The 25538-nt window shown below is 38.9% G+C and overlaps 1 protein-coding gene across 3 annotated transcripts in view; it reads left to right on the forward strand.

The window, feature by feature from the left end:
* The window catches only part of LOC5577579, a 65134-nt gene that overhangs the window by 33672 nt on the left and 5924 nt on the right, over positions 1-25538 (forward strand). For all 3 annotated transcript variants that reach the window (XM_021838340.1, XM_021838339.1, XM_021838341.1), the window contains exons 4-6: positions 111-1774; positions 20336-21384; positions 21457-21540. In XM_021838340.1, coding sequence (XP_021694032.1) covers positions 111-1774; positions 20336-21384; positions 21457-21540 — 2797 coding nt within the window. The remainder of the gene's footprint in view (positions 1-110; positions 1775-20335; positions 21385-21456; positions 21541-25538) is intronic.

The raw sequence follows: 25538 nt of genomic DNA on the forward strand, positions 1-25538 counted from the left end.
GTAAAAAGCATTCCATTGAGGGTGGCCACCCAGTCGGGATTTTTGGGAAAACTAGAGAAAAGCCTATAAATCTGTTACTGATTGAAACAATCGAAATTCTATTGTTCCAGGTTCAAATATCTCCCCAACAGGCGGGAAAGTTCTCCCGACGAGTACTTGCCAGCAAATCTCCGAATGTGTCGCCGGCAGCAATCCAGACCGTGCGAATAGTCAAAAGTCCAAGTCCCCAACAGCCGATCGGAGGAAGGCCTAGCATAACGCCTGATGCTCGAAGATATCTCAATCATTCCAGCAACAGTCTGCTGGGAACTCCTCCAGCCACGACCACAGTTGCCCCATCGCCTCCAATCCAATCGGTATCCCCCACAAAGATCCGTTTGATCCAACCGCAACCACAGGGAAAGATCTTCCTCCACACCCCGAACAGTAGCAACAGTTTAGCTGCGGCCACTCACATTTCCAATCCTGCTAGCATAGCGGCCCTACGCAACACTTTAGCCCGCCAGAATCCCTCGCTATTGAATAAGATCCCAAATGTACCGAATTCACCCCAACAACCAATCCCCAACGCAAACAGTACAGCGCTTCCAACGGTTAGACAGACCCCGGCGACTACAATCCCAACGTCGATCAACATCCGACGATCGTCACCACCGACAAGCCATTCAAGTCTTGAAACCGCTACCACGACAGTTCCCCCGCCACCTGCTTCTCCTTCACCGGTACCAACCGTACCAACCACCGTTGCAACATTAGCTTCTCCCGCAAACCTTCTTGCTGCCTCCAAATCCGTTCCCCAGAACCCCCAGTTGATACCAACTCAACGGTCTCGAACTCCCACGTCAATTCTGAAACCTCCCCAGCCGCCTCCTCCAACTCCACCTCAGGACGACTTCACGATCCCCTCCTTCATCATCCCGAAGAATGAAATCAAAGCCGAACCGCAACCTCCTACTCCACCTCCTCCTGCTCCTTCTGCTCCCCCATTAGCCCCACCTCCACCCATCGCTCCAACAACCCCTAAAACCCCTCAGGAAAAACCAGCCCCGCCTCTCAGCACCACCACCCCATCCACGCCGAAAACGCAGGGAAGAGGTCGTCCCTCGCAGGCGGATCGTGCCACTTCGGCCAAATCCTCCCAGCAAGGCCCCACCGGAAAGCGAATGAAGCGATCGTACAGTCGATCTTCGCACCACGAAACCCTCGAAAGGATACTGCCCCAGTCTCAAATCAAGGAAGAGGTGGACGACTCAAGTGAAACCAAATCTCAACCCGTCACGGTTCGTATGTCCAAGTGGAAGCCCCCGGGTGCCATAGCCATCCCGATGAACCGCGAATGGCACGCTCCGGACTCGTATGTGTTCGACATCTGCAGCCCCGGATCGGTGAACTACAGAGCGCTCACCACGGCACCTTGCGTCCAGGACGTCTGGTTCAACGAAGTCTACGCCAGTTCGGAGATGGACACCGATGCGGCCGTCTTCGGGGGAATCCGGGCCAAGAAACCCAGCGCCAAAAAGGGCGAGGAACAGAACGGTGGTAAACTTCCGCAGTTTAATCTCGACGCTGGGCAGGGTGGAGCCTTCGAGCTCAAGAAACTGAGCCGAGACGAAAGGCTGGAGCTGAAGCGGGCGCAACTCCGGCGCCAAACGGTGCAATACTGGAACGGGCAGAAACTGCGATGCAATCTGACGGCCAAGCGACGGTTCAAGGATACGGCCAAGATGCTGGGCAAGTTGGATCATCAGCGGCAGCTGACGTTGGCGAGGAATGGGTAAGTTATAGTTGGGTCTATTGGGAAGGACAATGAATCCTGGGAACAAGTTTTTTTTTTCAGAAATCTGTAAGCATTCCTCGAAGAATCTTCCTAGTAATATCTCTACAGATTTCTCCGGGAATTTATCCAAGGGATTTCCGATGGATTTCTTCAGTGATTTATCCATCACCATTCATCCAATGTGTCCTTCAAAAATGTCACCAAGAAATCCTCCAAAGATATTATGTAAGAATTCCTCTAACGAAACTTCGGAAATTTCTAAACAGATTCTTTCAGGATTCTTTTCCTGCGATTTCACCAGGAATTCCTTAAAAAATCTCAAAGAGATTGCTCAAGGAATCCCTCCCAAAAAGTTGCTACAGGAATTCCATCCAGGCTCCTATCAAAAATATTCTAGTGATTTCCCTAGCAATTCCTTCATAGTTTCCTCCAAAATTCCTTCAGCGATTAATGCAAACATTCTTCCAGGGATTCCGACAGAAATTCCTTCAAACATTGCTACAGAAATCTATGCAAACATTTACTCCAGGAATTCTTACAGTGATTCTACCCAGAATTTCTCCAAGCATTCCTCCAAGGATTCCACCAGGAAGCCTTCAGGGATTCCACAAGAAATACTGCAACAAAAATCATCAAAACTTTCTACACGGGATTCTACTATGATTCCCTTTAGAGATTCATAAAATTCCTCTTGAAATTTTTTGAGATTCCCCAGGTTATCCTCCGGGATTGCTTCCAGAGAATCTTCAACAAATTATTTTACAAATTAATCCAGTCTTTCCTTCAAAGATTGCTAAAGGAATTTAACCATCAATTCCTTCCAGTATTTCTTGCAGGATTTTTTCCAAGGAATCCTCCAGGAATTTCCTTTGAGAATCCTTTAGGATCTCCCTCAGGGATTGCTTTAAGAATTCTTCCAGAACTATGTGTAGGAATTTCTCCAGTGATTTCTCCAAAAGTCCAATCTTAAAAATAGATTTAAAAAAAAATCCAAAAAATCTTCCATTTGTAACTTTAGAGATTGAAGCTGAAGGTATTCAGTGAAATTCCTTAAAAAACTCCTCTTTCCCTCCCCTTGGTTATGCGACCTTGCCGCGATGGGAGGGCATAATCCATTAGCCCATATGATGGAAACCAAAGGCGTAACCTGTAGTGGTGGTATCACATTTTGGCATTTTTTGCTTAAAGCCGCGTCATAATTCATATGGCATAGACGCAATAATATCTCGGATGTGATCCAACGGACATTCTGCGTCATTGATAGAATTGATGCCCATTTCAAATAATTAATCTATTCGAAGTGGACATTAATACTATTGGTGACGTTCAGTTTGCCTTTTGCTAACCAGAATGATCCGTAGCCACTCTTACTATTAGCTAGTTAGATACATCGTTATCATATACGACGTAGGGAATACATAGGAACTCTTAGGAAAATGACTAGTAGATTCACTGAGTAGAAATAAGTGGCGACAATCTTATTTTAATATGGTTTTTACATTGCCATAATAAGAAATACCTCTTTTGTAACAGCGGTATAAATAATCTAATTCCAGCTTCATTTTCGCAAAATTTACAAGTAGAAAGTAGGCGTTGTGAAGCATTGCATTTGCCACCGAAAAGTGAATCATGTAGGAATCTGTCATAGAAGCCTAAGGTAACTTTACTTTTCAATATTCACTATAAAATGACTGTGTAAAGTAAGACGCTGAGATCGATCATTAGGGTACACTTGCTAGTTTCGAAAAAATGTTGAACAGACAAGGAAAGCGACTTTTTTCTTCAAGGATATATGAACGTAATGACCAATAAATACTTTTAACAACAACAAATTAAATTAACTAGAACTACTACTAAACAGCCTAATTTTGTTAAAACTTGACGACAATTATTGACATTTGAGACTCTAATCTAACGTAAAAGGAGTAATCAGAATAGCACTTGAATGACAAATTATTCAAAACCATTTCGACTAAACAGTATTAGTAATGACACTACTACACTACTATTTCAAACAAATTCTGATGGAGCTGCTGATTTTCACAATGCTTCCTTTTCTCAGAAGCAAGGGAATATGGGTACTTTTCAAAAACTACCACGTCACAATACTAATAAAAAACAGTGTTCATGTGGGCGCCATTGCCTAGTCCGTCTGAGTATTGGTCCTGGTAGAGAGGAAATTTGGCAAAAGCCAGACCGAGGGTTCAGCCTTGACAAGTTAAGCTGTCAGGCAGCTCCAACTGAATACCATACAAAAATAAAAAAAAAAATTCCTTAAAAAACTCCTCTTTCGAAAAATTACTGGTGAAATAATTAGAGCAAATACTGGCGTAGTCTCTGAAGGAATTACTGGTGAAATCTTTATAGAAAATTGTAGTCGAATCCCTTGAGAAATTAGTCAAAGGATCCTTGAAGATCATCTTGGCAGAATGCTTAGGTGATTTTTTCCAGAATGTTTTGGAAGAACCTCTCGAGATTTTTTTGAAATCACCGGTATAATTTCCTTTGAGAATTTCAGCTGAAATCCTTGGAGGCTTTCCGGATGGAAATCCTGGAGAACTACCTGGGCGAATTCCAGATGAAATCCATAGAGGGACCTCTGGTGGAATCCTTAGAGGTATCCCTGGAAGGCTTGAGTGAGGGATTTTTAATTGGAATTCTTGGAGGAAATCTTTATAGAAAATTGTAGTCGAATCCCTTGAGAAATTAGTCAAAGGATCCTTGAAGATCATCTTGGCAGAATGCTTAGGTGATTTTTTCCAGAATGTTTTGGAAGAACCTCTCGAGATTTTTTTGAAATCACCGGTATAATTTCCTTTGAGAATTTCAGCTGAAATCCTTGGAGGCTTTCCGGATGGAAATCCTGGAGAACTACCTGGGCGAATTCCAGATGAAATCCATAGAGGGACCTCTGGTGGAATCCTTAGAGGTATCCCTGGAAGGCTTGAGTGAGGGATTTTTAATTGGAATTCTTGGAGGAAATCCTAGCGGAATTTTCGAAGGATTTCATTTTTGAATCCCAGGAGAAACTCCTGATAGTCACTGGAGGATATTCTGGTGGATTTCCAAATTACTGGTGAAATCTTTATAAGAAATTTTTGGTAAAATCTCTGAAGGAATTCTTGAAACCTCCCAAGAATCCCTGTAGTTATTCCGCGAAAAATCGTTAAACAAAATCCGGGATAAATCCCTAGAGGATTTCTAAGTAAATCCAAAGGAATTCTGGGTTAATCCGATAGGAATCCCTTGATAAATTTCGGATGGAATCTCTTGAGTAATGCCGATGATAAAATCTCTAGAAGAAATTTCTGATAAAATCCCTGAAGGAATTTCTGATAACCAGAATCGTTGAATTCCGGGAAGAATTCCTTAAATTTCGAGATTAATTCCTTGAGGAATTTCGGTAGAATTTCCTTGAGGAATTCTGGGAGGACTCCCTTGAAGAATTCCAGAGAGAAACCCCTGGAAGAAAATTCTGATAGAATCTCACAATGAATTCCGCAGTAAATAGCCTGATGAAACTCAGAATAACCCTAGAGGAATTCTCATTCAGGAAGAATTCCTGATAGAATCCCTGACAGAACTTCTGATGCAATCTCAGAATGTGTTCATGATGGATTCCGAGGAGTATTTTAAAATGAAATCTTATTTTTAATGGAACCCATGGAAGAAATTCTGTTGGAATCCCTGCAGAAATCTATAGAAAATCTGCTGATGCAACCCCTAGAGAAACTTCTGATGGAACCTTTGGATCAATTTTTGATGTAATTACTGAATGATGGAATCCCTAAGGGAAACTCTTGATGGAATTCCTGTAGGGTTTCCAGGTGGAATCTCTGAAGAAACTCCTAATGGAAACTCTGGAGAAATTCCTGATAAAATCCCTAGAAGAACTCCTGATGAAATCCCAAGAAGAACTCCTGCAGTAATACGTGTAGAAGTTCTGATGTAATACCCGGAGGAACTCCTAATGGAATATATGAAGGAACTCCTGACGGGATCCCTATAGTACAGGAGCTACTAATGAAATTCCTGCAGGGATTCCTAATAATATGCCTGGCGGAACCTTTATAAAATCCCAATAGGGAATCCTTATGGAACTCTTCGAGGAACCCCTGATATAATCTCTAGATAAATTCCAGGTGCATTTTCGGAAGGAATTCCCGATGGATTCCCTAGAGAAACGTCTGGAAGAACCCCTGTAGGAACACCTGAAGGAACACCTGATGGAATCCCTGGAGAAACACCTGATGTAATTCCTAGAGCAACTTCTGATGTAATCCCTGTAGAAACTTCTAATAGAATCCCTGGAGGAATTCCATGAAGGATTTCCAAATTTAAATTCAATCCTTATGGGAACTCCGAATGAAATCCCTAGAGGAACTTCTGTTGGAAGACTTAGAGAAATTTTGATTAAATCAATTGAATTCCAGGTGGAATATCTCTAGCAACTGCTAATGATATCACTGGAGAAACTCCTGATGAAATTCCTAAAAGAACTCCTGTTGTATTCTACAAAATAACTTGTTATCCCTGGAGGAGTTCCAAATGGAATCTCTGAAGAAACTTCTGTGCAATCTGTAAAGGAACTACTGATAGAATCTCTAAAGGATCTCCTGTTGAAATTCCTAAAAAAAAACTGATAAGATTCCTGATGGAATCCCTGGAGGAACTCCTTATGCAATCCCTAAAAGAAATCCTGATGCATTTCCTTGAGGAATTTTTGATATGATCTCTGGAGGATTTCCAGGAGGAATCTCTGAAGGAACTTCTGACGAAATCTCTAGAGGAACTACTAATGGAATTCCTATAGAAACTCCTGATGAAATAGCTAGAATAATAATAATCCTTATAATAAGCCTAGAAAGAATCCTGATGGAGTTGCTCTAAGAACTTCTGATATCTCCACAGTGTTGAACTAGCGTCAGTTAAAAAAAAAAACAAAAAAAAACTTCTGATATAATCTGAGGAGAAATTGCTGATAGAATCTCTGGAGGAACTCCTGATGAAATCCCAGAAAAAACTGATAGAATCCCCAAAAGTACACCTGTTAGAATCCCTATAGGAACTCCTGATTGAATCCCTGGAGGAACTCCTGATGGAATCCTTGGAGGTATTCCTGAAAATATTCTTGATGGAACTTCTGATAAAATCACTAGGAGAACTCCAGATAAGATCACTGATAAGATTGCTGATGGAACTGATGATAGAATACCTAACATCCGAGTGATATTCCTCTTGGAAAAAATCCTAATGGAATTCATCAAAGAACTTCTGTTATAATCTCTGGAAGAATTCCTAATAGAATCTCTGGTGGAATTCCAAGTGGAATCTCTGACGGAACTCTTGCTGGAATCCGTGGAGAAACTCCTGATGAAATCCCCAGAAGAACTCTGATGAAAGCTCTTGATATACTCCTGATAGAATAGAAACTGCTAATTAAATTCCTGAAGGAATTTCTTATAATATGCCTGGCGGAATCCAAAAAGAAATCCTGATGGAATTCCTTGAGGAACCCCTGATATAATCTTTAGAGAAATACCAGGTGCAATCTCCGAACTGAAAAAAAAAACTCCTGTAGGAATTCCAGGTGGTATCTCTGACGGAACTCTTAATGAAATCCCTGGAGGAACTTCTGATGAAATCCGTAGAATCTGATTGAAGCTCTAATGGTACTCCTGATAGAATCCCTACAGGAACTGCTAATGAAATTCCTGAAGGGATCTCTAATAATATGCCTGGCGGAACCCCTATAAAATTCCAAGAAGAAATCCTGACGGAATTTGAGGAACCCCTGATATAATCTCTAGAAGAGAAATACCAGGTGCAATCTCCTGAGGAACTCCTGAGAGAAACATCTGAAAGACCCCCTGTAGGAATGGGATCTCTGACGGAACTCTTGATGAAATCCCCGAAGGAACTCCTGATGGAAAACCTATAGGTACTCCTGATAGAATCCCTATAGGAACTCCTTATGGATTCCTTGTAGGAATTCCTAAAGATATGCTTGAAGGAAGTCCTGATGAAATCATTAGAGAAAATCCCGATGAAGTCCCTAGAAGAACTCCTCATGGAATCCCTAAAGGAACTTCTGATAGAATCCCTGGAGGAATTCCAGGTGTAATTTCTGAAGGCACTCCCGATGGAATCTCTGGAGAAACTTGCTAGAGGAACATCTGATGGAATCCATAGAGGAGTTTCAGGTGGAATCTCTGAAGGAACTTATGATGGAACCCCTGGAGGAATTCTTGATGAAATCCCGAAAAGAACTTCTGATGAAATGCCTAGAAAAATGCATGATGGAATCCCTAGAGAAACTTCCAATGGGATCCTTAGAGGAACTGCCGATGGATTTCATGAAGGAACTTCCGATAGAATCCCAAGAGGGACTTCTGATGGAAACCCTGAAGGAACTCCTGATGAAATCTTTCGTGGAATTCATGATAGAATCTATAAAAGTTTTCCAGTTGGAATTCATCAATGTCAATGTTGGTATCGCAATTTTAAGAAAAAAAAAATCCAAAAGTACCGTAAAGTGCCGTAATTCAGCGCAGTTAACGAATAAAACATTTCAAATGCTTAATTAAAAATTAGTATTGCATCAACAAAAAAGCTTTATGGGTGGATCGCTAGCAAATCTGTTTTAGATTATGGCAAAAATATAAACTAGACTGTATCCACACGTTACAATTGTGATTTTTTTGAAATAGTTCACTCGTCGAAATTGCTTAATTCCGCGCAATTTTTTAACGCTTTTCCATATTCCGCGCAGAAGAATGCCTAATTCCGCGCACTTGCAAAACAATCAAATTAACATTAATTTTGTATAAGGCAGCATCCAATCATTACGTAATGCTGAAATTGAACATTTTCAAACCCCTACCCCCCTCCACAACACTTTTTGTATGAAAAAAAAGTAAAGTTTTGTATGAGCCGTAACGTTGACTTTTTTATAATTTTTTGACTATCACATGAAATAAGGATAAACATTTGTTATAGTCTTTTCCTGAGACGAGACTCGCGAAGACGGTCTTCTTATTCTGACATTGCTGAGTTTTTTACTTATTCCTCTGTGTTTGTATCAATCATGCGCAAACCCTCACATGAACATCCCAGCAAATATGCAATTGCGATTGCATCACACCGAAACATAAAAAGCCTTTGAAGTGAAATTTTATGCCAGAAAAAGTTGCAGACATTTGAAATAACTATAGTCTTGTGTTTAGATTTATCAGCAGCTTTGGAAAAACTGCTCCGAACACTGAGGTATTTATAACAGTTTATTTTGAATACAATACTTTTCAATTTTTCAGCATTTGGACGTTTCGCGATTGCGGAGACGTTGATATTTTTTCCTTTTCCTTGTCAGCTTTGGGGTTGCATGTTATTCCAGAAAAAAATTTAAAAAAAATATGCAGTTTGGCGAAATCGCCCCGACCGTAATTCACCGTAATCTCAACAGCTGATCAGTTCGGTAGAATAAAACACCGTAATTCCGTCGAAATTCAACGGATTGCGGTGAAATTTAACCGAAAACTGTAAAAATTTACCGTACTCCGTTAATTTATTTCACCGAAATTTTCAGCTGTTGAGATTACGTTGAATTTCACGGATTCCTGTAAAATAATTTAAGTCTGTATATTCGTATTCTGCACTGTTCATACAACAACAAATGACCTTGGTTTTGGACAAACTTTTCCTCCCACCATGAATGACCACGTGGTTTCTGAACGGCCGCTAGTTTCCCTGTAAGTGGGCTTTCCCGATATTCCGGTTGTTTGCGAAACGTATTTATGCATGAAAATACTTCCTCAGATAAATATTCAGCTGTGAAGACCAATATAGCATGTTTTACTTGTTTGTTGTTCTGTAAATAGCAGTGCGCGGAATTAGGGACTTATGAAAAATGACGTGCCCTAATGCCGCGCAATACTTTTTGGGATAAATCTCAATAATTATGCTAATATTTGATAAGATTTCATAGAAGCATCATGAAACACATCTGTAGCAAGTAGTTTCATAGAATATTGCATAAATAACAAAACATTTTCAATATAGAAATCACGTTTGTTTGTGTCCTACAGTCTTAGCACGGACGCTAAGGAAATTGAAAAAAATGGCGTCTACACAGACGGGCCTCCACTGATTATTTTTTTACGCTGCGAAAAATTGCTCTATTTGCTTTTATTTGTGATTCAAACTTATTCTAAATCAAAGTAGCATCAAATGGCGTTAAAAGTTGCTGCAGTATTGATGTGTATTTCCATATGTAAATAATTTTGTATGAAATGCGCGGAATTAGGCAATGCGCTGAATTAGGGCACTTTACGGTACTATTGGGGCAATTACAGGAGAAATCTCTAAGGAAAATTATGAAAATAAAAATCTGGAATGATAATTTTAGAATTATAGTTAGATTTCCGAAACACATATAAGTCTACGGAACACGTTTTTGTCACAAGCATCAAAATACCGCTATTTACTTACTTAAGGGTTGCCGAATCCATTGCCGTATTTAAAAAAAATCATAGCACGTATAGTTTTTGCGATATTGGCTGTTGAAAATGCAAACCTTGACTATGTCAGTCAACTTGTAACAAGTTTGACAGCTTGTACGGCAATTTATTTGCCTTTTTTGCCATAGAATTCTAGCTTCATGTGTATAACAATAACTATCAGCAAAGTTCATAATACTTTCGATGCTCAAAAGTCATTGTTAGGTTATTTAGAAAAGTATTGTATTTTGCCATATAAGAGAAACGAAAAGTTTTGTATGGAGACTGCAAGCTAGTTGACAAAATCGATTTAATCTAAATTTTATCATACAATTTCAACCAAATTATATCTGAAATGAAAATTTTAGGTCCTATTTTATATGCTTGGTGGATGAGATCACAAAAACGTTTGATAAATCATACGTTAAGTTTTGTGCAAACATCAATAAAATTAGTGTTTTATACAACTTTAGCGACCTATAACTAAAAATTGTTACATGCTGGAACATTCCTAAAAACGGCATCAGATTCAGCAACCCCAAATTTACTAGTTACATATTTTGATTCTTGAGACACCAAAAAATGTGTTTTTGGTTACGCTGTGTAAGAATTCCAGGGTGGCCACCGAACCGGGAAAAGCGGGAAAAAGACGGGAATTAGAATCCACCGGGAAAAACCGGGAATTTGAGAAGATCACCGGGAAAATCGTTTTGAACGAACATCAAGCTGTGATCTACAAACCAACCTCCAAAATAAGTTATAGAAAGTGTTATGTTTGATGAAATTGCAATGAGGCATCCGCAATTTTGAACAAATATCTTTCAAACAGTAATGATTTAATTTCTTCTATGCTACACCATATTTCTTAAAAATGTTTCACTCTTTTCAATACAGAATAATCTTGAGAACAAGTCTTTATTTATGAAAGCATTTAATATGTCACTAGTTATCTAATCGATAAAATTTTTTAAATCAAGCTGTTACAGCTCATATAGAATGTGTAGAATATCCATACAAAAAGCATTAAGAGAGGATGGGTGGATGTTGAAAATGATGTTTTTGATATGTAATAAAAATACTTGTTATCTGCTTGAAGGTTTAAACCAAAAGAGACTGATCTCATCTTTATTACTTATAACGACACCTTTTGCTATAATCCCATACAGAACGTGTTTTACCACAGTTAACATTTGATTTGCTATAACGCCATGAGAACGGGTTCGACCCAATAGGTATACACTACAATTCTTCTCCCTTTAGCTTAGAAACTATTCTCTATCTTAAAGCAATCTTGATTATATTTACAAATGCATCTTTCAATACAATATTCGACCAGATTGTTAATCCTAATTCAAATCAGTGAACATGCTTCAATAAACCTTAATTGCCTAAAACAAAACTTTAATTTGATACCATAATTCAACACTTAGCATGCTCTAATAAATAATATTGATTTTAAAACTATTTCGAGTACAAATTCATTTTGATTGCTTATTTTAATTCAGATCTCAAACACAACTTCGACGAAACACAATTTTGATTGCTAATTTCAATTCAGACCGCAAGCACAACTTGCCTTTGAATAATCAGTAGTACAATCAATGTATTGCTCGATCTGTTCGGACACGATTAATTCAAATTCGGTTCTGCGCGTGATTTACTTCTCGTGACGATCGGACTACGCTTTAACTGCTTGAATCGCCTTCGATCATCGTCTATTTGTCCCGGTACCATTGGCACATCCGGAAAACCAAGGAACTCCTCCTCAGAATCACTGGCCGTCCTCGGCCTCTTGACTCGCTGCATAGTCACTCTCATTTGCGAACCACTTGGTCTTTTTTCCATTATCTTTAGCTGCGATCGGTGTGCGTTCAGGGTGTTTCTGCCAATAGAAATTCGAAAAACATTAGTCGAAACTCTAGCCACATACTGAGCAGCAATCCACTTCTCAAGCGCCGTCCTATCATAATTTTTATAAAGTATTTGATCTCCTAACTTCAGCTTGAGAAAAGGATCTTGGGAGGGCGTACTGCATGAATTGTCAACTTCGTCGTCAAGTTTTTCTTTGGTGTCAGGGATTATCAAATGCTCCTTATACGTCCTTTTCGGATGTAAAAGGTCAGTCAAAGTCTTAGGTTTAAAACAAAAAATCCTTTCGGTTGGAAACCTCTCATCCCCACCAGAGCAAGTATTACGGTAGTTGGATAAAAAATACAAAATACGGTCTTCAATATCAAGGGTTTTAGTGGAAGGATCTAATAAGAATTTTTTGAAAATGTCTTTAGCTACTCTCACCATTCTTTCTGCCTGACCATTGCTGCTTGGATTATATGGTGGACTTTTTAAAACTTTAATGCCTTGTCTTTCCATGAAAGACGTAAATTGAAAAGCGTTAAACGGAGGACCTCCGTCGGTAACCAATACATCTGGCAGTCCAAATCTAGCAAATATCGCCACAAATTTACGAATTACTTTGGTAGCATCCGTTCCTGCTTTCATGAAATCTATTTCCAGCCATTTACTATAGCTGTCCACCACCAATAAGAATGTTCTGTGATCGAAATGGAAAAAATCGGCATGGATGCGACTAAACGGCCTATTTGTTTGAGTCCAAGATGTACTGTTATTTGATTTAGGTATCACTGACATCTGTAAACATGCCTGGCATTGCTTAACATGCCATTCAATATCCTCATTGATTCCCAGCCAAAATAAACACCGTCTAGCCATTTGTTTCATTTTAACCATTCCTATGTGATTTGAATGTAGTAACTTTAGTATAGGTTCATGGAGTTTGAAGGGTACAAACACTCGGTCTTGATATAAAAGGCAACCTTCTACCACCTCAAGATCGAACCTTAAGGAATAAGCCTTCTTCCAATCGTTATCAATTCTTTGAGGCCAACCATCGGTGACGTAGAGTACAATTTTAGAAAGAAAATCATCTACTCTGGTTTCTTTAGCAATAAGAGAATAATCAATAGGAAAATCATTAAAAAAATTTATACTTTTCACGCTGCCACTATCTACACACCTTGGAACTTCAACTTCCAAAGGAAACCTAGAACAGAAATCCGCGTTTCCCATTTGTGCAGAAGGTCGGTATTGTATTTCGTAATCATAAATTGCCATATCCATTACGTATCTCTGCAGTCTAGTAACACAAAGTTGATTTTTCCCTTCTTTTCCAAAGATACCCAGCAACGGTTTGTGATCGGTGAATATTGTAAACTTTTGTCCGAACAAGAATTTGTGAAATTTTTTCACTGTGCACACCAAAGCTAATGCTTCTAGATGCAAAATGGGATATTTTTGTTGTGTACTATTCAGAGAAAAGGATGTGAAGCTTATAGGTTTTTCTTGGCCATCTACACTGAGAGGCAAAATAAAGTGCCCACCTCACCAGTTTTCGAATTTCTCTCATTGATTTGGTTCAAATTAAAGTTAACACACTTAAATCTTTTTTGATATTTTATTTTTGTTATTCTTTTAAAGTTGCACTTACGAAATTTTGATAAAAAAAGAATTTTACTCAAAGAAAAAGAAAATCAATTTGTATTGAAAAAAAAATAGTGACAAAATAAAGTGCCCACTTCTTTCTTGGCCCCAGAAAATATGATTTAAGAAAAATAAAGAGCAATTTAATAGTTAATGTGTCCTCCTTTGGCCTTAAGGACTTGCTGGAGGCGTTTCGACATGCTTTTCACCAGGTTTTGTAGGTGTTGTGGTTCTAGTTCTTCCCAGGCGCGCCCCAAGGCTTCAAAATAAATATTTTTGTTGGTAACACCAGTTTTGTCAACCCTGGCATCGAGAATCGCCCACAAATTCTCGATGGGGTTGAGGTCTGGGCTTTGTGGAGGCCATTCCAGCGGTTTAATCCGACAAGATCGGAAGAAAGACTTGGTCTTCTTGGTAGTATGCTTCGGGTCGTTGTTCTAGAGAAATATGAATTTCTCTTCAAGGCCCATCTGGATCAGCGAAATCTCCAGATTTTCCCGCAAGATGTTGAAGTAGGAATCTGCCGTCATTATTCCGTCGATTTTCACGAGGCTTCCTACTCCACTCCATGAAAACACCCCCAGACCATCACATTTCCTCCTCCATGCTTCACCGTTCCTTGGATGTGGCGCTCTGCACCACACACGAGCCCGCCGCTTTCGGTTAAACAGCTTGAGCTTCAGGAGCGCTACATCCAAGGAACGGTGACGCATGGAGGTGTGATGTGATGAAATGTGATGGTCTGGGGGTGTTTTTCGTGGAGTGGAGTAGGAAGCCTCGTGAAAATCGACGGAATAATGACGGCAGATTCCTACATAAACATCTTGCGGGAAAATCTGGAGATTTCGCTGATCCAGACGGGCCTTGAAGAGAAATTCATATTTCTCTAGAACAACGACCCGAAGCATACTGCCAAGAAGACCAAGTCTTCCTTCCGATTTTGTCGGATTAAACCGCTGGAATGGCCTCCACAATGCCCAGACCTCAACCCCATCGAGAATTTGTGGGCGATTCTCGATGCCAGGGTTGACAAAACTGGTGTTACAAACAAAAATAATTATTTTGAAGCCTTGGAGCGCGCCTGGGAAGAACTAGAACCACAACACCTACAAAACCTGGTGAAAAACATGCCGAAGCGCCTCCAGCAAGTCCTTAAGGCCAAAGGAGGACACATTAACTATAAAATTGCTCTTTATTTTTCTTAAATCATCTTTTCTGGGGCCAAGAAGGAAGTGGGCACTTTATTTTGTCACTATTTTTTTTTCAATACAAATTTATTTTCTTTTTCTTTGAGTAAAATTCTTTTTTTTATCAAAATTTCGTAAGTGCAACTTTAAAAGAATATCAAAAATAAAATATCAAAAAAGATTTAAGTGTGTTAACTTTAATATGAACCAAATCAACGACAGAAATTTGAAAACTGGTGAGGTGGGCACTTTATTTTGCCTCTCAGTGTACTATGTGAGCAATTACTCCCCCTAATCCGTAGGTACATGCATCCGAAATCACTACTACTGGTTTACTTGGATCATAAAATTCCAAAATACCCGCTGTCAGCAATGCTTTTTTACATTCTTCAAAGGACAGTTGACTTTTTTCATTCCACACAAATTTAGAATCCTTTTTTAACAATTGATATAGCGGTCTAAATTTGGCTGATAATCTTGGAACAAATTTACCGTAATAATTAATTAACCCAAGGAAAGCTTTCAATTCCGCTACATCTTTAGGAATTTTCGCTTCTTCTATGGTCAACAACTTCTCAGGTGAAGGTAGTAAACCCTTTTCGGTAATAAGGTGGCCTAAATAAGGAAGAGAATTCACAAAGAACCTACACTTTTTTAAATTTATTTTAATGTTCGCAGCTTGAAGTTTCTCCATGACTAACATCAGTTTTTTGTAACATTCTTCCTTCGTTCTTCCTGCTATAAGAACGTCATCCAAGTAAACTCGTACATATTTTAATCCTGCTAGGATCTGGTCCATAATTTTTTGAAAAAGGGAAGCACTTGAGGATGCGCCCTGAGGTAAACGATTGTAGGTGTATAAACCTTTTATAGTGTTTATCACCATGAATTTCCTGGCCCTCTTCGAAAGTTGCAATTGCGTGTACGCCCCCGCCAAATCTAGGCAACAAAACCATCTACATCCAGCTAAAGAAGCAAATATATCCTGCACCAAAGGAAGAGGATACGTGTTAGGTATGATGACTTTATTAATAGATACCTTACAATCGATGACCATGCGTATATCATCGTCCTTTTTCAGAACGATAATTACTGGGGACGCCCACTCGCTAACCTGGATGGGAGTGATCACATTCTGTCTTTCAAGAGAGTCCAAGTGTTCCAACACCTTCTCTCTGAGTTTGAATGGGACTTCGTATGCTTTCTTAAAGATTGGAGAAGAATCCTTCAGAACTAAATCTGCTTCGTGTCCTATAATTGGTTTGGAAAAATCACCATCAAAACTTTTCGGAAATTTGGCTTTAATATCCATTTCAAAATTACCCGTACTATTCAAGTTGGTGTTTTCTGATTGAAGTGAGTTGATAGCCTTAGCGCTTACAAAAGCATTTCTCCAGTGCGGGAAAAACACTTCCAACCAATTTCTACCCAAGAGTGGCATAAAGTTGTTTGCGCAATCCAGAATTATCAAGCTGACATGTTTTTCGGTGTTGTTAATACTGACTCTAACTTGAATTTTTTCATGAATGTTCAACCGCTGGCCATTCACCACGACTAATCGACTAGCACAATCGACCACTTTAACGTTTTCAAAACATCTTTTGTATGTGATCAAACTTATTACGGACACTGCTGCCCCGCAATCAACCTCCATGTTGAATTTTCTGCCCTCTACAATCACTTCTACCATACAAGGTCCACCATCGCTAATCCCTGATTTAATCATCATACATGCAAAATCCTCTGAATCCTCCGAATCACGAATGCTCAAACGCTTGAAATCATAGCTCTCATCTTTCTCCGAATCCCTCTCCTGAACAGCATGGACATCATTTTCTTGAACAAAATTAACAGCTCGACGATTTTTCAATTTAAAACAGTTACGCTTAACGTGACCGCGTTTCTTACAAAAGTTACAAATGATGTTAGCATGCATATCTTCATTTTCAGATCTACGACGTTGTTGCTGTTGGTATGATGGACGATAATTTCTGTTATCAAAACGATTTCGGTTTCCGTAATGGCTTCTATCTATTTGATATTCACGTCTTGGAGAACGGCTTCGATTACTATCCAGACTGTGACTGCGGTTTACAAACCTACGTGACTGCTGCCTACTATTCCTACTTGAATTCCAATCGTGCTCACTATGATTGTGACCCAAACGGTATTTTACGGAATTTATACACCTAGCACCATCTTCTTCTCCACTTAGAGCTTTAACCCGCAATTTCGCCAACTCTGTTCTAATGACGACCTGTTCCACTTCATCTAAACTTATATCATCCTTCATGAGTAATTTTTGTTTTAATTCCTGATCTCTCAAGCCAAATATGATTGCATCCTTAACTGCTTCATCTTTATGCGCGCCAAACCCACATTGAGCCGCAATAAGTTTAATTCCTAGCACATAATTTTCTGCTGGTTCGTCAATACCTTGTTTTCTCATGTGCAGCCTATGTCTGTGCATCATATTAGGCTCAATTTTATCAAACCGATTTTTAAGTTTATCAATCATATCGGCGTAGTCAATATCTTTCACATTTTTTCCTGGATAAATCAATTTTACTTCCTCAAAAACCACTGGGCCACTCATTGTTATAAAAAGACTTTTCTTCATATTGTCTGCCACATTATTCAATTGATAGAGTATGTCCATACGTTCCATATATTGTGCGAAACTGGACCCTCTAACAAAATGGTCGACCGTGCCAATCAAGGAAGACATAATGGCGTAAGTATTCACAAACAATAGACACTAAAAGAATATAATATGAGTAATAAAAAATAACGACTTACGTGACCTTTTCTTACGATGCTGGTCTGGTAGGAACCTTCTGTCTGGTTTTCACACCGCTGATGCTGATTTCACGTGGTAATCCAATAGCCGGTGCTGACCGTCTCCAATCAAGTTGAATCCAATATACACTCTTTTCTCTTTCTAGTCACTGGTGCTCACTGTTGCTTAGCTTTCTTATGAAATTTGCTCACGGACACATGAAATCGATCACTATCCGATACAATTTTCTCTCCAGAATCACACTGCATAAATTAACAAAAGAGCACAAAGCTATTGCTGGCCTATATGTAGAAGCTTATTGTTTCGGCCTCACAATGGTGTTTCGTAGATTTGGATCTATTGTACTGTACCGAACACGTGCACCGTCAATTTCACAAAATTTTCTTTTGAAAGTTCTTTTTCTTTACACAATTCAACAACTACGATGAAATGAACTGATTCCAACACCTCTTGAAACAATTAATCGCTGCACCCAAAAATTAACAGTGATTAATTTTTCATGGGACACAAGCTTCAGTTCTATTGCTCACACACGGACAATTGCTCCTACTATTGCCGCTATGATTTTTATCTTACCACTCTATACTGAGATTGCTAACAATTCACAGTTTTCCAAGAAATAAATCCACTAAAAAAAAATTTCCCTCGTCGCAACTGATATGTAATAAAAATACTTGTTATCTGCTTGAAGGTTTAAACCAAAAGAGACTGATCTCATCTTTATTACTTATAACGACACCTTTTGCTATAATCCCATACAGAACGTGTTTTACCACAGTTAACATTTGATTTGCTATAACGCCATGAGAACGGGTTCGACCCAATAGGTATACACTACAGTTTTTTGTGTTATTAAAATTGTGTATGAGCCCTAAGTAAGTGCTTCTACATGTGTGGCCTTGTTTCATCCTTACCTCAAGCCTATTTGCTTTAGAGAACTCTTTATTTTTATGAAGAAAAATCAAAGGATTAGGAATTGAAATAATTTAAATTACGGTAATGATTCATTACTAATGAACTACTTGGGCATCTTGATGATTTTCTTAGGCACGTGGGGCTTTTGTCGGCCAAATTATTTGAAATTCAGCATTAAGATGCACTTAAGTTGATTATAAACCAAAGCCGACCCTCGAAATTTCAAGTGTCTAGAGAACCAAACTCTGCTCTGAGCTGAAATTTTGATCGTTTTATCATTACCAGAATGCAACCAATCTATCAAATTTTCGACGCAAAGGTTTGTCATGTTCTCTAGATCTTATAACTTAAACTTGAAAATTTGAAGTTTGGCTTAAAGGGCATATTGTTGGTAAATATGGTTCAAATAGCATTCAAATTAAACCACTTTCGTGTCAAGAGGAGGATCTGTTTTATTGGCACAATTAACCATTTCTTTTCCATGATAGATAGACAAATCGATTCAGATGAATACTATACTATGTCATAGTTTACAGAATAAGATTCTATATAGATTAGAACAATCTAATAGTCCACTTATTGTTCTAATAATGAAACTATCGATGAACAATCAAATGCTATGAACAAACAACTAAAACAGTTTAAACCGGTTTAAAAAAAATGTTGCAGTGATTTTCATAGAAACGATTTTTGATATAGAAAAAGTCAATTAAAATCGTAGGAAAGAATTGATTAAAAACCGGGAACATTATGTAAAATATACCGGGAAAAAAGCGGGAATTTCAAAATCGAAATTTGGTGGCCACCCTGGAATTCTTGAAAGATTTCTTAAGCAATCCCTCAAGAAAGAACCGGATCAATAAGTGGAAGAATTCTATGTGCATGTCCTGGAACTATTCTTGGAGGGATTTCTGATACAATGTCTCGATGCAATCTTGGTAGGATAAATTAATCTTGGTGAGGGCACCTTAGAAATTTCTGGCATTCTTTTGAAATCGCAGCTTTTGACAAGAAGAAATTTTTTGACAAATCATGGTTGATCTTTCGTTTAGTTCTTATAGAAATTCTTCGCATTTCTTTAAAAAAAATCCCTGAAGACGTTCCTGGAGGAATCATGGAAACCCATGAAAATCTAGCTTCCTATAAATATTTCGAGCTTTCGCAGGATAATTTCCTGAAGCGACTACTCGAGAGATTATCCTAGCAATATATAAAGAAATTCTATAAAGAAATCCTTACAGTACAGTAGGCACTCGCAGGCAAATTACTAATGAAGTTCCTGGAGAAATCAGTAAATACATTGACATTTCAGCTTCCTACAAGAATTCCCAGCTTCTTCAAGGATTCGCCAGCTTAGTCCAGAATCATTCGCTTTCTCCAGAAAGGAGGTTACTGCCTAAAACCTCCATTTCTCCTTCAAATATCTCAAGGAATAATTAGATTCCTCCAGAAATCCATGTTTTTGTCGAACAATCATAAGTTTGCGATGAAAGCCCCAGCTCTTCTGAAGTTTTTGACATCAACTAGGATTCAATAATTCACAGGGATCTGCTTCCGAAATCTAAAGATCCTGTTGGATTTTCGTTACCGTTCCGTTGTCCACTGCGCTCAGATCTTAATGAACCTTAAACGTGCTGAAGTTTCCCCTTTTTCCTTATTCCAGTGGTGAAGCACAGCCAAAGTGCCAGCGACAGGGATGTAATCAGGTGGCTCTCCTGGCAACGACCCACTGCTATCAGCACATAACGGACAACACCGAGCAGCGATTGTTCCAGCAGTGTACGGCCAAGTTCTCCGACAACAGCCAGTGCCGGGTGCCGGTGTTTGACATCAGCCACGAGCTGATCCTCTGTCGGGAGCACGCCTGGAAGCACGATAATCATGACAAAATGTCCGCCGAGGTCAAACTGCTGAAGAAACCGGGAGCCGGAGTCAACGCTGTTGCTAAAAAGAAACCACCGGTGGTCAAGCAGCAACCCCTGGCCACATCCGCTCGAACAGCTGGTTCAGTTCCGACGGCCGATAAGACCAAGAAGAAGAGCAAAAAGAAGAAGCTGACACCGCTCCAGCAGCAGGTGGCTCTTCACCAACAACAATACAAACAACAGTATTCGAAACCGACATTACCTCCACCAGCGTACGGGACCGTATCTGGAGCTTCCGGAACCGTGCAGATCGTTCCAAAGTCCAACGCTATCCGGCAAACAGCGGGAAGCAATCTTCTACAGCATCACCAGCAGCAGCAGAGGCACCTGCAACAACAGCCTCCCATTGCACCCGGAGGAGTAGTACAAATCGTCCCACCGCAATCCACAATCAGCCGAAACGTCCACATTCCGTTGAGCCAGCACCTCCGACAGGCCCAGCAGCTTCAGCATCAATCCCTCGGGGGTGCTCCTCCGACTGTCTATCCGCATCTGTCCTCGCAGTCGATCCTGCAGCAGCAGCAGCAGCAACAACAACAACAGCAGCAGCAGCACATCATAGGACGGAACCATGACCTGATGCTGAACAACTTTGGCGCCCATCAACAGCAGCAGCAGCAGCAGTCTGTCGGTTTCGACCAGCAGCACGTGCAGCAAATGTTGAGCGGGGCCACCACCCAGGATCTGCTGAACATCTGCGAGAACAGTTCGGCTTACGCCAGCTCCGAGGATACCGGCGTCGGAGGGTTGTCCGAGTCGGAACTGATGGCCGCCCAGGACGTGATAGGTGAGTGAAGTGGGAGGAGGAAAAGGGTAGGGATTCAGGTGGATTTTGATGAATATTTATTTTACTTTTTAGAGGAAATACCGTTCGAGATTGGGAATCTGAACAACGTCCTGAGTCAGCTGCCAGCCGATGCATTTAACGAGTTGCTGTTTAGTGGTGAGTATTTGAACAAGTTTTAGTAGAATATTCAAGTGCTATATTTTCATAAAGAACGGTAGAGCAGTTCATGTTTATGGATGTTGAAGGCGAAGTTGTGACTGTTCAATCGAGGATGGATTACCAACTGGTGAGCTCGAGGAATTTTACAAACCGTATCAGTGAAGGACCAGAACACAACAAGGAACATTGTAGCAAAGGTCATTACAATAGGATAACGCAGCAGGGCAGAGCAAGATGAGACGAGGATCATAAAAGAACTTAAGGATAAACTAGTGTTCTACATAAAGGCGGATAAAGGCAATGCGGACGTCTTCATGGATAAGACGGATTACGACGAACGACATTTGAGAGTGAATCCACTACCCGGACTCATCAAGCTTACTGACAAAACTCTACAGGACTGCAAGGCGATCATTGGCAAGACTCGTTTGAAAGAGGCAAACCCTCTTCTGCCACGAATCAAAGGACTTTCGAAAATGTACGAATCAGGAAAAGAGATGCACGAAATCATTTCGGCAGACGAATGCCCCACTCATAAACTAGCGAAATTGTTAGTCAAGGAACTACAGAGTATGTCGAATCCTTTTCCCACTTGGTCCTTTAAAAATACCCAGGAGTTCTCGCAGAAACTATTAGAGTCAGGACACAACGAGGATGACGAGATGATGGTGTCTTTCGACGTAGTGGCTCCTTTTCATAGCGTTCCAGTAAAGGAAACCCTAAATCTTCTCGAGGATCTTATTGCTCCAAAGGACGGATGCAGCATGGAAAGGAAAGGTCAGGACATACATGAGGTTGACACGGTTGTGCATGGACGGGAACTACTCTTGATTTTGAGGTGACCTATGGGGATTTTTTTTTATCGTACAAATTGGGCCGAAGGGTCTCAGATTTTCATGAAACTTTTTCCACAGGCAGGGCTCATGGATATATGAATAAAAAAAAATTGAGAAGAATTCAGGGTCGCCTATTTTTCCGGAAAACTCAGGTGGTAATTTGTTGTTTTCCCTTGACACTACTTACTTTGAAAAATCATAGCTCAAGAACGAAGCATCGTAGAAACAAAGTTTTTATATGAAAATTTAAGCATATTTTCTCAAAAATCAAAAAAAAAATGAACTGGAAAAAGTTTTCTACAAAATTTTCCACCGTTGCGAAAATTCGTAAAGAAAAGCCGGAAAAACTATGCCCGAACTCGTGGAAAATTTTCAAAAAAATATTTTCGAGAGGGTAATTTTATAAGCTTCAATCACTGAAATTTTTGGAATGCACTTTTTTTTCGTTTTTGAGTTATGGCCAATTTTGTGAAAAATGTCCAGATGTGCCATATAAGACTTTTCTTTGAAAAATCATAACTCAAGAACGAAACATTGTAGAAACAAAGTTTTTATATAAAAATTTAAGCAAATTTTCTCAGAAATCAAAAAAAAATATGAACTGGAAAAAGTTTTCCACAAAATTTTCCACCGTTAGGGAAATTCATAAAGAAAAGCTGGAAAATCTATGCCCGAACTCGCGGAAAATTTTTATTAAAATATTTTTCAGAAGGAAACTTTATAAACTTCAATTCTAGTTACTTTTAGGATGTACTTTTTTTGTGTTTTATGGTCAATTTTGTAAAAATGACCATATTAGCCTTTTCTTTGAAAACCCATATTTCAATCGAAGCATCAGAAAAACAAGGTTTTTTTTATCAAAGCAATTGCAAATTTTCTAAAAGATCTGAAAGAAACGATATGGGGTTGGTTTTAATGAAGTATAAGTCGGATTGGATTATATTTTTCATGAGACATTACACCGTTAAGCAAAGCTGAAAAAACTGTTTCTTTTCCATTCCAAGGGATTCTTTCTTTTCTATGGAACAAATAAGATTCTTTTCGGCTTTTCGGTTCGGCTTTTGTAACAGCTGAGTTCAAATTTAATAAAACAGAATTAAAATCCTCTGTAACATCGACAATATTAGGCGGAAACCAAGTCTTTATTTTACTCAAAATTTGATTGAACATTTCGTCCATAGAAGCATTGCGATAGTTACTACTAGAAGCATCCAAACGTAAAGATTTTACTTGAAAAGAAATTTCCAAGAATTTAGCAAGCTCTTGTATTTTTTGTACATTATTTATAGAACCAACTGACTTACCCGAGGAAGGAGTTTCCTTTGGCGACGCCAACGAAGATAGTGGTGAAACTTGTTCCTCAAACGCCATTGCTTCTGGAAGATCCGTTACGAGAGCCTTCTGGTCACCGGTAATGGAGCACTTCACGCAAATTTTCATCTTTTCCGTAATCCGCCGAACTCCATTCGAATGAAGCTTACTGATGAGGCCTTGGATGATGGATCGTAGATTTGTCCTTACTGATTTGTGGCCGGCCAGTCCGGAGGGGTTACAGCATAAAGAATTGTATTCGTAATATTGAACTTTGTCCATTTCAACAGCTTCGGGAAAACTTTTTTCACTTTCCAAAAATTAATAACGAGGAATAAACAGCTGATAGACAACACTTGCACTTTCTCACTGCTCTTTGTTAGTTTTTGGTAAACTTATGATTCTCAAGCCATTTCAACGCTTTAAACTTGAATTGGTAAATACCTATTTGTCATATTGTCTACCCATTTATTTAACTGTCAATTTTGTAGTTACCTAACAGGAAAACATTGCCTACATTCTGATTGAAGAAAACTTTGTTTCTATGTAGTTTCGTTCTTAAAAAATTTTGTTTATGAACTTATAAATTTGTAAATACATGGTTCAAACAGCTCATCCTAGCAATATTTGATCATGTTTTAGGAACGAAAAATGAGCGTATTGAAAAATATTGTAGGATTGGATCTTATTGATCGCTCTTTTCAAGTATACTTTGTTTGAAAGCTGGAATAGCTGATCGGGTTTTCATTATTTGTTTTCATAAACAGTGAAAAATGTCCTGGGAAACTGATTCCATTTCAAAAATTTCATATTTTTGAGATAATTTGAATCCGGTTCGACAAGTCATGATGAGTCTTGAGTCATGATTTTTAAACGAAAAGGCATGTATGGCAAATCTTTGCATTTTTTACAAAATTGACCATAGATCAGGAACTAAAGAAAAGTACATCCTAAAAGTTACCAGAATTGAAGTTTATAAAGTATCTTTCTTAAAAATATTTTATTAAAAAATTTCCGCGAGTTCGGGCATAGATTTTCCAGATTTTCTTTATGAATTTCCCCAACGGTGGAAAATTTTGTGGAAAACTTTTTCCAGTTCATATTTTTTTTTTTTGATTTCTGAGAAAATTTGCTTAAATTTTCATATAAAAACTTTGTTTCTACAATTTTTTGTTCTTGAGTTATGATTTTTCAAAGAAAAGTCTTATATGGCACATCTGGACATTTTTCACAAAATTGGCCATAACTCAAAAACGAAAAAAAGTGCATTCCAAAAATTTCAGTGATTGAAGCTTATAAAATTACCCTCTCGAAAATATTTTTTTTGAAAATTTTCCACGAGTTCGGGCATAGTTTTTCCGGCTTTTCTTTACGAATTTTCCCAACGGTGGAAAATTTTGTGGAAAACTTTTTCCAGTTCATATTTTTTTTTGGATTTTTGAGAAAATTTGCTTAAATTTTCATATAAAAACTTTGTTTCTACGATGCTTCGTTCTTTAGCTATGATTTTTCAAAGTAGTGTCAAGGGAAAACAAAAAATTTCCACCTGAGTTTTCCGACCCTGAATTTTTCTCAATTTTTTATTTTATTCATATATCCATGAGCCCTGCCTGTGGAAAAAGTTTCATGAAAATCTGAGACCCTTAGACCCAAACCCGTACGGTAATAAAAAAAATCCCCCTATACGAGCAAAAGAAAGAATCCTTGGGAAATTTTCTCTCCCTGTTTTCGTACGGATAAATGATGGAGATACGTCGACGACATTTTCAGCGTAATCAAGCGGAAGGATCTACCTTGGTTTTTGGATATAATCAACAGCGTACACAAAGCGCACCATAAAGCAATGGT

Source organism: Aedes aegypti, chromosome 1 (genome assembly GCF_002204515.2).
Source record: "Aedes aegypti strain LVP_AGWG chromosome 1, AaegL5.0 Primary Assembly, whole genome shotgun sequence".
NCBI classification, from domain to species: domain Eukaryota; kingdom Metazoa; phylum Arthropoda; class Insecta; order Diptera; family Culicidae; genus Aedes; species Aedes aegypti.